Source organism: Leiobunum rupestre, chromosome 9 (genome assembly GCF_980474605.1).
Source record: "Leiobunum rupestre chromosome 9, qqLeiRupe1.1.hap1, whole genome shotgun sequence".
In the NCBI taxonomy this organism is placed as follows: domain Eukaryota; kingdom Metazoa; phylum Arthropoda; class Arachnida; order Opiliones; family Sclerosomatidae; genus Leiobunum; species Leiobunum rupestre.
In genome coordinates, this window is record NC_143392.1 from 16,466,643 (window position 1) to 16,477,573 (window position 10,931).

The following is a 10,931-nucleotide window of genomic DNA, read 5'->3' on the forward strand; positions in this document are numbered from 1 at the left end:
GAACCCGACTGAGACATAGCTTCCGATCGCCTATACAGCCGTGATAATGGCGCGTCTTCCCCTTTGCTGGAACGCTTTTTTTTGCCACCCGGGAGATTTTCGCGATAGTAGATAGGTCAGGTTAGATGCCTATATAAAGGACGCCAATTGCCACTTCCAAAAATTAGATAAAAAATCAAGCGAGATCAGAGCGGTTGGCGTTTCTTCCGCCGAATACAATCACGCGTGTCCGAATTATATTTAAACGAAAACCAAATAAACAAATATGACGGTGGATTTGACATCGACCGCTTTGAGGATGGTCAGCGACGGAGGTTTGATCCTTTGTCTGGTCACTTTGTCCTTGCTGCCCAGTTACTATTTCCGCTTCTTCGGAACGTCCGTCTTGACCTACCCCCTTCTGTTCGTGAGCGTCCTGGTGATGACGCGATGGCTGAGCATGAAGATCCGCAGCCGGGGCGTGCCCTTGCCTCCGGGACCCAGCGGACTGCCCATCCTCGGGTTCTTGCCCTTTCTCGGACACCAGTTCCACCTGACCCTGACCGATTTGGGGAAACGGTTCGGACCCGTCTACCAGCTGTATTTGGGTGGGAAAAGAGTGGTGGTTCTTAGCGACCCCAAATTGGTCCGAAAAGCCTTTCTGCAATCGGCTTTCTCTGGAAGACCGGACACCGAACTGACCAAAGTCTTGCAAGGATACGGTAAGTTGCTTTCATTAATTTGACATTGAAATAATCTCCTCGGAAATATATACCCAAAACGTTTTACGCAAATAATATAGGATAATAAATTGTGAATTAAAAACGCGGATCTGTTAAGACAATTTGAAAACGATCAGTGGCGGCGCTAGAGGTTAGGCCAGGTAGGCCACTGTCTACCTGAAAATTTTGAGGGGCCCCAAAATCACCCTATAAGGGGCCCCAAATTGATCTAGAAAGGGTCTCAACATTGTCCCAAGTGATAAAATTATTTATAAATAACAATGAAACAAATTTTTGAGGTATTTCCTTGTAAATAAAACCAGTTCTGTTATATTTGGACTCGTTTTACTGTTGTTAGAACTTTTTTGTTTGTCATGTACATCACTACTTTATTTTATTGAAGGATTTCGTTGAGAAAAGGGGGTTCCCGGATCGGGGGCCCATTTATTTGGTTTGCCTACCCTCGCGAAAATTCCAGGCGCCACCACTAAGAAAGATTCCTAAACTTATACGGCAACAACTAACCCGCCATGGTAGATAAAGGTATCTTCATGTTCAACGTTTATAAATTACCCCATATCCCGCTTATAATTCAATTTCTATAACGTATACGGCAACAACTGACCCGCCATGGTAGATAAAGGTCTCTTCGCGTTCAACGTTTAGGAATTACCCCATACCCCACTTACAAATCAATTTCTATAAAGTGTCTATAATGTACAAATTTGAAATTCTGAAAAAAGTCAGCATTCTCAACAGACGGTAGTAAAAGTAATGAACTTTATTAACAGGCATTATCAATTCGGAGGGAGCATTATGGAAGGAACAACGCGCTTTTTTGCATACGGTCCTGCGCGAATTCGGAGCCAAAAATTCTCAGGGAGCTGGAAAGGTGGCCCTAGAAGAAAAAATTCAAGTAAGGCTCTCTCAATACTTAATTAAGAAAGATTATTACATTAAGAAGAACGGGGGGGGTAGAGAAGGGGGTTTAATTTTTGTCCCACATTCGAAAAACGAATTATGGTTGGAATCACATTACGCCATAACGACGAAGAAAACCAGTTTTGAAAAAAAGGGTTAAATTCGTTGGAGATCGTTTAATTTATAAAATATACTGCGCAGTATATTCCACGTCGCGAACTCCAAACTTTTATCTAGTACCTCGCTTAACAATCGAAGAATGGGGTCAATTATTACAGATTGGAAAGTGCTACATTACGTGGCAAGAGAACCGATTACTATCGAAATATAGATTATTTATCTTGTAAAGGTTGGAATTGATGGAAATAGCTTTATTAACCTATCAATTCCTAAGTGTTTTTACGTGGTTCATAAATTAACAATCTCAATATATTGTAAGAAGTTAAAGTAATTAAGAATGGGGGATTACAACTGGACCCTCCCCCGTTAAAGTAATAACCTCAGATATAAGCCTACGAAAATGGTAAATCTAAAATCTAAAATGGCACCATCATCTAGGAGCAACAAACACAAGGAGAACGCAGCTAGCCTTTAAACACGCTAACGAAGGGTTGTGTACGAATTTCATTGGACGAGCGTCACGAGCCTTTACGATGAACGTTTTACGGGCGGGGGGGGAAGACAATTTCCGAATTTTCCCCTTCCGACGGCAGCGTCTAGCCAATGAAAAACGTACGCAAGAAAATCCAAAACTTTTGACGGGTTGCGTTCTCCTTGTGTGGGGTGTTGTGTTTGTTGCTCCTAGCCATCATTAACGAAAACATTTTTTGGGAATTACATATTCGGTTAATTTACCGATAACGTACTAGAAAATACTAGTATATTAAAAGAGATAACGTTTGAACGTAGGTTCAAGTCCGTCTTTTCCTGTCCGACATGTCCCGCGTGGAAGGATCGTCCTTGCAAGTGCGTCCTTACTTAGCCAGGGCGGTCAGTAACGTGGTCAGTTCCTGGTTGATGAGCGTAACGTATTCGGAAGAGGACAAACGTTTCTGTCGTCTGCTGGAGTTGATCGACGAAGGCTTCCGTCTGCTGACGTTGGCGGTGCCCGTCAATTTCATCCCGTTCTTGCGCTTCTTGCCGGGCCAGGGCGGAGGAGCCGCCTACCGGAAGATCTGCAGTAACAAGAACGAAACCGAGGAGTATTTCCGGGATATAGCGGAGGAACACAGGCGCACGTTGGATCCCGAACAGGTCCGGGACTTCGTCGACGTCTACCTGTTGCAATTACAGAAAAAGCAGAAGGCAGCCACGCCCGCCGACGGCCAACGCCAGGACCCCAAAGTCACCTACTTTTCCGGTAAATATTATCCGCGTCTATATTAGGAAGTTTCGACGTGTCAAAGATGCGAATTTATCGTCTATTCTTCCTCCTCGCGCTCGTTTTTTAATATATTTTGGGAACCTTCGAATACTTCCGGTATCTACATTCGCCTATTCTTGTCTAAAGTAACGCGGAAGTTCGAATAAAAATTAATTAAAACAGTCACTCCCTCCCCCGTGAATAGATATACCATTAATAATACGAGTTAATATAATAATAGCAAAGTAAATGAAACGAAGTTATCAGACTGCTATACTCCCCATGTTGGAGGCGTTTTCCTTATGAAGTTACATTTTTACATCGAATTTGAAATTTTGCGCGCTCCTATAGGCCGAAAAAAAAAGTTTTAGTTTTTATGAAACCATTTTTATACATAGAAATAGCTTTACCTACAATTCCCAAGTGCAATTTATCGCGTCAAAAGACGGGGATGGAAATTAGAATTTGTTTGACTCGATTTTCTCATCATTTTCATAAGGAAAACACCCTCCGATTCTGAGCGCTATTTCGATATCTTCGGTTCATTAACTTCTCATAATAGTGACAATGGTTTAAAATAAAATAGTATGTGGTACGCGGAATTCTCCGTGAAATTAAACTGACAGCATTTTCCTTAAACGAAAGCGGAGAGATGGGCAAGCAACGCCTGTAAATTAACTTCACCCTGAACACCGGTGTACCGCGTGTAGAACACTTCTACAGGCGCCAGTAGACTTAAATTTACGATTTGATACTTATCAAATAAAACATAATGTGTTCATAACGATTAAATTATCTATTTTTGTAACAGAGAAACAGCTGATTCAAGTACTATGCGACATATACAGCGCTGGATTAGAGACGGTGACATCGACGCTGGAATGGGCCGTTCTGTTCCTGCTGATCAATCCGGACGTGCAGAAGAAAATCCAGAAAGAACTGGACGAGAAGGTGGGCCGCAATCGCTTTCCCGAACTGAGCGACATTCCAAATTTGCATTATACGGAAGCCACTATCCTGGAGGTCCTGCGAAGGGCCAACGTCATTGTTCTTGGCAACGCCCACGCCACCGTCCAGTAAGTCCAGTTTGTCACACCAATCCTGACCCAATCCACGAGGAACAAAATTAACCCGTCATTCTCCTTCGCAGAGACGCCGAACTGGGCGGATTTTTCATTCCCAAGGACACCCACGTTTTGCCCAACTTATGGGCCATACATATGGATCCCACGCTATGGAACAAACCGGAAGAATTCAACCCTGATCGATTCCTTAACGAAAATGGGAAGGTTCACAAACCGGATTATTTCATGCCCTTTTCAGTTGGTAAGTCGTTTAAAAATGAAATAAATATTGACGAGAAAGTATAACAAATAGTGTTTTGATTTCGCAGGTCGACGAATGTGCTTGGGAGACGTATTAACGAAATACGAGGTATTTCTTTTCCTGACTGGCATCCTGCATCAATTCAACTTGCGCCTCCCAGATGGAGAAGCGCCGCCGTCGACCGCGGGGAGGGTCGCCGTCTCTCTCACTCCCAATCCGTTCTCCGTTATATTCGAGTCCAGAGAGAGACCGCTCGTAGCGACAGATACGCCATCTAGCGTTAATCTACCTCAACCAATACGCCGCGACGGATCAAATTAATGAAGACCGTAAAATAGAAAAAAAATTAAGTAACGATAAACTGCACACCCTTTCGAGAGTTCTCGTTGATCTGATAACATCCTAAGTCAAAGAATACAACGCGAACGAAAGCGAAACAAACCTAGGGTTCGGTATTTTCTAACTTAAGTTAGAGGATAATTTGGAATTTTCCTCAGTCGCTCGCGGATCAAACTCAACTGAAACATTTTTCTAGTCCACTCGTAAATAGATTTAAAGTAGGGTTGACCCGGGGGTAAAGGTTACGTAGGAGAAAGGCGTATCCCTCATAAAACCAAAATCAAACAAAGCAATAACGTTTAACAAAAGTGGCGTGGAGAAAACTATATGGCAGAATCCAATTTATCCAACTCTGGCGACCGGGGGGGAAATTTGGCGTGATTTAGTTTTAAGAAAGTCCTCCTGTGGCCCTGTCGTACTAGGTCAAAGGTACTAGCCAGGCTCGGAATTAAGGGTGGTTTAGTAGTCCAAAACCCCTATATTAATTGCTTAGTTGGGTCTCTGAAACTAGTTTATTAATTCTTAAATTTTCATAAAAAATCAAATGGGACCACTTTAAAAATTCTTGTTTCTAGCACTCATCGATAGCAGTTACTCACAACTTCAATTTCCAAGAAAAGAAATATATTCAAATCAATCATTGATCTAGCTATAAACAAGAAATAAACGTTTAAGCATAGGCCAAAGGTCCCGATTATTCGAGGCGCTAGGGGTTGGTAGTCCCTAGGACCACTTTTAAAATAATCCTTATTTCCGAGATTGGTACTAGCTTCGGTACGCACTGTGCAGTTTGAGCAGGTTCTGCCACTTAGCTTTCCCCACTAGCCACTTTTGTTGCCGTTTAAGTAATAAAAAATAAACAACTCCGTGCCAAGTTTTAGTTGAAATTACGATGATAAAGCCAAAGACAATTTACGACCATTCTCCTCCATTGTACTCTTTCCTACGCATTCAAATGTGAATAAATGTTCTTGTTTTTATTAAATTTATTAATGTGGTTTCATGTTTTTATTCGATAATACACGGTTGTTTTATGTTCTTATTAAACATATAAACGGTACCGTTGTTTTAGGTTTTTTATTCAACTTATAAACGGTTGTTTTGACAAGCTTGATTTCTATTCTTTCGACAGTAATTGATGTAATATGACGCCTAGGCAAATTTATAATATTGAAGTTAATACAGGAAGTAGTATAGGTGTAAATCTCCTAATCATAGGATAAACCAATTTCAAAATGGTAGGAATATGTTAAATTCCCCCCATTTTTAGCAAAGGGACTAAACGTAGCAGCCGTTCCCATTTCATTGTATTTTAATTTAGGTTAGGAGTGGGTTAATTTGGAATTGATATACATTAGCTTAGGAGAAATTAGGTTAAATTAGGATGGATTAAGATTAAGTTAGAATCAGGTTAGGTTAATTAGATTAGATTAGCCTTAGGATTAAAGTTCGGTTAATGTTAGTTTAATTAGGTTAGATTAACCTTAAATTAGGGTTAGGTTAATTAGGTTAGATTAGACTTAGGATTAAGGTTAGGTGAATTAGGTTAGATTAGCCTTAGGATTGAGGTTAGGTTAGATTATGGATAAGTTAATAAGGTTAGATTAACATTAGGATTAAGGTTAGGTTAAATTCAATTAGATTAATTAAGTTAAATTAGGTTAGATTAAGTTTAAATTAGTTTCAATTGAGGTTACCATATGAATACTAAAGGTCTTTTTCTTGGAAAATTACTTTGGGTTGCAAGAGTAAATTTGAAGAATTAAAAATAGGAGCCGTTGCTATGTTGAGTCTCACGTATTTATAGGACCTTTCTACTACAAATACTACTAAAACGGGTCTCTAGGCGACTTACTAGAAGCTGCGGAAACATTTAGAGAGTTAATCAAAGGATGCAGTTCCTTCCCAGGTTTAATATTCACAACGACGTCGCACAGGCTGATAATATCCGTTCCCAATCCTTCTCCCTCACTCCCTGCAACAAACACAAACTCAATGAGAACCCAACATGCCAAACGGGAAGTTCTAACTCATTACCCATTAAAATTATCGTTGGTTTAGAAATAGAGAAGGACTTAACATTGACAGTCCGCTGATGGTCGCCGAGGGTGCCAACGAAGCACCAACCCAACCTTTTATGTTGCTAAAATCAAAATTTAACAAGTTAGATCACGTACGAAAGCTCATTTCACATTCAAAGTTTTTCGAACCTCAATGAAAGACACAGTATCATCCACGCTGTAAATATCAGTCATTTCCAAAGCCCCAGAACTTGCTTTACTGACGACTGGACTCAAAACGCAGCTGAACGAGAAATTTATTGTAATCTAGGGAGGGTGGGGTGGCGTTTCTTAAACGCTAATTTGAATATACATACCTGTGATTTCGAGTACAAAGTACGCGGTTTATTCCGAAGAAATACGAAGACCTTAATATGGCACCAACATTCATTGGATCCTTTTTGTATTAAAAATAATAAATAAAATTATAATACCACAATTTAACACAGGGGTTTTCCTACTGAAAATAGTAGTAAACTCTACGCCTAGAATATAATTAATCCTTGCCATTATGTTGTATAATAGTAGCCAAACTGGTGGTTTAGCATCTAGATTTTCAGATGCGCTATAAATAAATCCATTAGAAAGAGTAGAGTTGAAATTTAAGGGGAAATCCTGCGAATGTCACAATTTATGTCATTTTTGGAGTACTTTTCCTGCCGTTTCGTTTTTGCTAAAATAGTTCTTTTTTGGGAGATAAAATTGTGATATGACTGTACTCTTTAAAATTATGATATGTACTCTCCAAATTGTCAAGAACATTTTTTTAAATTATTGTTTTACTAAATCTTAAACTTTATAGACCAACTCAAAACCAAGTTTTTATAATTTTTCCAATTCATTTTTATGAGAATGGCGCGAGGTAAATGGATGGGGTTTGTTTTATTTGGTTAAATAAGTAATAAACTAAAATCTGTTTAAAGCACATTTCCAATTTAAACCATTTTTATAAAAATTATTTAAAATTGGCGTTTTAAGTCATACCTTAGGTTCTCAATGCTTATAGTGCCTACTAAATTCTGTGAATATATTATTACAGTTTCAACACTTCTAAATGTGTAACAACTGTTATATTTCATTGATTTTTATTTATTTTGTGGCTGAGACATGAATTAATTAAAAGACGATGTGTAAGCTCTTACTCGTCTCTAGTTAGAGACTATTTATTTGAACCATGCCTAGGAAGTCCTTACCCCATCTAGTGGCGAAAAACATCACTAAACATTCGCAGGGTTTTCCTTGAAATAAATTATTTTACCTACCATGTCGATAGAACGTAAGGGGACGCTTCAAGAGGGCTTACGTCCGCACAAATACCCTAAGAAGATGGGGAAATGTTAAATTTAAGATGTACAGCTTCATTTCTTCCAATCACCTCGTCATTGTACCTGATGAAGCCTTTTCCTGGCCAAATTATCGAGGGTCGAGACATCAACGTATTTTAAATTCAACGACTTTTCTTTGGCCAATTTTTCAATCTCTCCTCTGCGATCATGCGTATAACTGGTGGATTTCATGTATAGCGAATAGAATTGTCTCCTTTGCGTTTGGAGGGCGATTAAAACGGGGTGAATACCGAATAATATCTCGCCTTGAACCTCCGGTGTCGGTTCTGGGGCTGCGTGTTTTCCAACACGTTTCCGAAACCTCAATTGGGAAGAATTCGGTCTTTGGTCGCCAGTCAAATCCACACCGCTAGCGTCATTTTTCAATAAATGTTCTACCTGAGACTTACGCTGTTCGGCTGCTTTAAGTAAATCGTCACTTTCGTAGGGTGGGTAATTAGCGGTATCGCGGTCATCAGACTGATAGTTTGGCCTATCGGTACTTTCATAGGGTTTCCTAACAACGGAGCCGGACCTGGGTTCGTCACTTTTAGCGTTCTGCTGATCAGCGAAGCGAAATTTGTTCCTAATATCGAACTTTTTGGACGAATAGAACCTGGAACTTCTTAAAATAGAGTTAAAGAGGCCAATTTGATAAACAGATTCGCGAAACATGGCGTATTTGCGACCACAATCAAATTAGGCGCTTAGTTGCAACTAAATGCCGAGGCTGCCTACAGCGTGTGAAAGCAGACGACTTTTACAATCAAATTCCGGTGTTTTTTGATGGGGTGGCGCCATCTAGCCTACGTATCTTGAACCAACCCAACAAAACCAATAGAAGGCAGCACAGCCGCTCTGTCAGCGGGAAATTCAAACTGACAATTTTCTACATAATTAAGCGCAAAGTCTAATTTGCATAAAACGTGGATAAACTATCAATAAACCTATCATATGAATTACAAAGCTTATTTTGGGCGAAATCGCCACGAAAGTAGGTAGGACCTTGGATTGTAAACAATGGGTTAAGTGAGATTAAATTCGACGAAATTAGCTTTCTAAGCAGGTAACCGGAATAATTTTGGCTATTTCCGCCTACTCATCTAAGCGATCTAGCGTCTCTAAATAGCCCACGTGTCATTTAAAAGGTTTAGAAGGCAAATTTAAGTGTCAATTTTGATAAGGATCGTTCAATAGAGAATTAGAAAAGGGCATTAACAATGAGTGGTTAGCGGATGTTTTTGCCTAGCCTATCATTTCCAAGTGAGATTAGATTTAAAAAATATACAAGGACATTTAAATTAGGGAAAACCGTCATTTTAAACTTCCCCTTTCACCGTTTTCCATAACCATTTACTGTTAGATGGATAATGATAATGACAATGTGGTTAATTTAGAAATAAACCAGTGATTAAAGCGATGATGCTTCGAATATACTTAGTATATCAGTCTTTGTTTGTTCAAAGCGTCATTAGGGTTCAAGGTTAAACCATAATTTAAAATTTTTGCTGATTTTATCTTGTACGTGGTGAAACCTTGGACAAATAAACTACAGAGCCCGAATCATAAACAAAACCACATTTTGCGTCGCTCTCCAGCGCTCCTACCGTGAGAATCGCGAAACTTTTCCACACAAATGCGAAACACGTGCATAGAAACATCGCAGTGGTTTCAAATTTTCTTTGATAAAAAATAAAATTATTGTGTCAAACTAATCTAAATTAACCTAAGCCTAACCTTATCCAAAACCTAACTTTCAACAATTCAAACCTTTACCAAACCTAAACTTTAACCAACACTTAACATTAACCTAACCTAAACCTACCATTCACTTAAACCTAGCGTTAACTTTACCAAAGCTAGCCTTACCAAATCTAACCTAACCTAAAATAATCAAAACAGTATGAAAAACTAGACTTAACTATCATCAATTCGTGATTTTCATAAACGGCGGGAAATAAAGTAGTCACTTCTGAGCTAAAGATATTAGGCATAAAGTCGTTCCCATATTTTACGAGGTGTTGAATATTTATGCGTAAATCATTCCAATATCATCCACCGTGGCGCTAAAAGCGGCGGTGCTCTAAAGCAGCGGTTCCCAAAAGGTGTTCCGCGGAACCCTGGGGTTCCGTGGAAGGGGCACAGGGGTTCCGATAATTTGAAGCGCGGCCATCTTTGTTTGTGTCAAGATTCTTTTTAGATAATTAAAAAAATGAGTTGGGGTTCCGGCAGAATTAGCTGGATAATTTAGGGTTCCATAGCAAAACAAAATTGGGAACCGATGCTCTAAAGGAACCAAGCGCACAATCTAGATTCCAGTCCTGTAGTTTATTTGTCTAAGGTGAACCTAACACGTATTGAAAGTTCGAAATAGCTTGTTTATTAATAAAAAATTGTAATATTTTGAAAGTTTCAAAATAAGTGTTGGAATGTACCAAACATTGAGACGTCAGGGAACAACGGTTTCTAGGAATGTAGGTGAAGTCGAAAGGCTTCTTTCTTATAAGATAAATCATGAAGTAAAGGTACAATTAAGTATAGAGTCTTCGTTCTAGTCATGGCAGGTTTCAAAGGGTTGAAATCCCTCCTTCTGTGGAGCCGGTTTTCTTCCATCAAATGTAACCAGAAGTAAATGAACCGAGGGTATCAGACTGCTATACTCCCCTTGTTGCGGGCGTTTTCTTTATGAAGTTACATTTTGACCTCGTATTTGAAATTTTGCGCGCTCCTAGGCCGAAAAAAAAACGTTTTTGTTTTTATGAAACCATTTTTGATACATAGAAATAGCTATACCCACAATTCGCAGTGCAATTTATCGCGTCAAAAGACGGGGATGGAAATTAGCTTTTATTTGAGTCGATTTTCTCATCATTTTCATAAGGAAAACGCCCTCCGA

General features: G+C 39.4%; 2 protein-coding genes across 3 annotated transcripts; one reads left to right on the plus strand and one right to left on the minus strand.

Moving 5' to 3' along the window:
* Positions 1 to 208: 208 nt before the first annotated feature.
* Positions 209 to 5,574, plus strand: LOC149926690 (cytochrome P450 18a1-like). Its single transcript, XM_090158153.1, has 6 exons — positions 209 to 701; positions 1,493 to 1,617; positions 2,532 to 2,982; positions 3,797 to 4,061; positions 4,136 to 4,311; positions 4,379 to 5,574. Exons 1-6 carry the CDS (start codon positions 266 to 268, stop codon positions 4,630 to 4,632), a joined length of 1,707 nt encoding a protein of 568 aa, XP_090014279.1. The 5' UTR covers positions 209 to 265; the 3' UTR covers positions 4,633 to 5,574.
* Positions 4,046 to 8,765, minus strand: LOC149926691 (rRNA methyltransferase 1, mitochondrial-like). Of its 2 annotated transcripts, none has more exons than XM_090158155.1 (8): positions 8,099 to 8,765; positions 7,973 to 8,028; positions 7,218 to 7,275; positions 7,028 to 7,107; positions 6,861 to 6,954; positions 6,688 to 6,793; positions 6,506 to 6,625; positions 4,046 to 4,086 (listed from the first exon to the last, which is right to left on the minus strand). In XM_090158155.1, the coding sequence occupies exons 1-8, from the start codon at positions 8,708 to 8,710 to the stop codon at positions 4,076 to 4,078; spliced, it is 1,137 nt and encodes a 378-aa protein (XP_090014281.1). In that variant the 5' UTR covers positions 8,711 to 8,765; the 3' UTR covers positions 4,046 to 4,075. The 2 variants fall into 2 exon arrangements, with proteins under 2 accessions (XP_090014281.1, XP_090014280.1); XM_090158154.1 differs by lacking the exon at positions 4,046 to 4,086 and adding an exon at positions 5,694 to 5,802.
* Positions 8,766 to 10,931: the final 2,166 nt, after the last annotated feature.

What these genes read in the sequence shown, in the direction of transcription:
- LOC149926690 (XM_090158153.1), top strand. Translation starts at nt 266, where the DNA reads ATGACGGTGGATTTGACATCGACCGCTTTGAGGATGGTCAGCGACGGA. An exon ending in CAAAGTCACCTACTTTTCCG is followed by an intron (nt 2,983 to 3,796) that starts GTAAATATTATC and finishes TTTTTGTAACAG; the next exon opens with AGAAACAGCTGATTCAAGTA. An exon ending in AACGCCCACGCCACCGTCCA is followed by an intron (nt 4,062 to 4,135) that starts GTAAGTCCAGTT and finishes TCTCCTTCGCAG; the next exon opens with AGACGCCGAACTGGGCGGAT.
- LOC149926691 (XM_090158154.1), bottom strand. Translation starts at nt 8,710, where the DNA reads ATGTTTCGCGAATCTGTTTATCAAATTGGCCTCTTTAACTCTATTTTA. An exon ending in TACTATTATACAACATAATG is followed by an intron (nt 7,108 to 7,217) that starts GCAAGGATTAAT and finishes TAATACAAAAAG; the next exon opens with GATCCAATGAATGTTGGTGC. An exon ending in ACCAACGATAATTTTAATGG is followed by an intron (nt 6,626 to 6,687) that starts GTAATGAGTTAG and finishes TGTTTGTTGCAG; the next exon opens with GGAGTGAGGGAGAAGGATTG.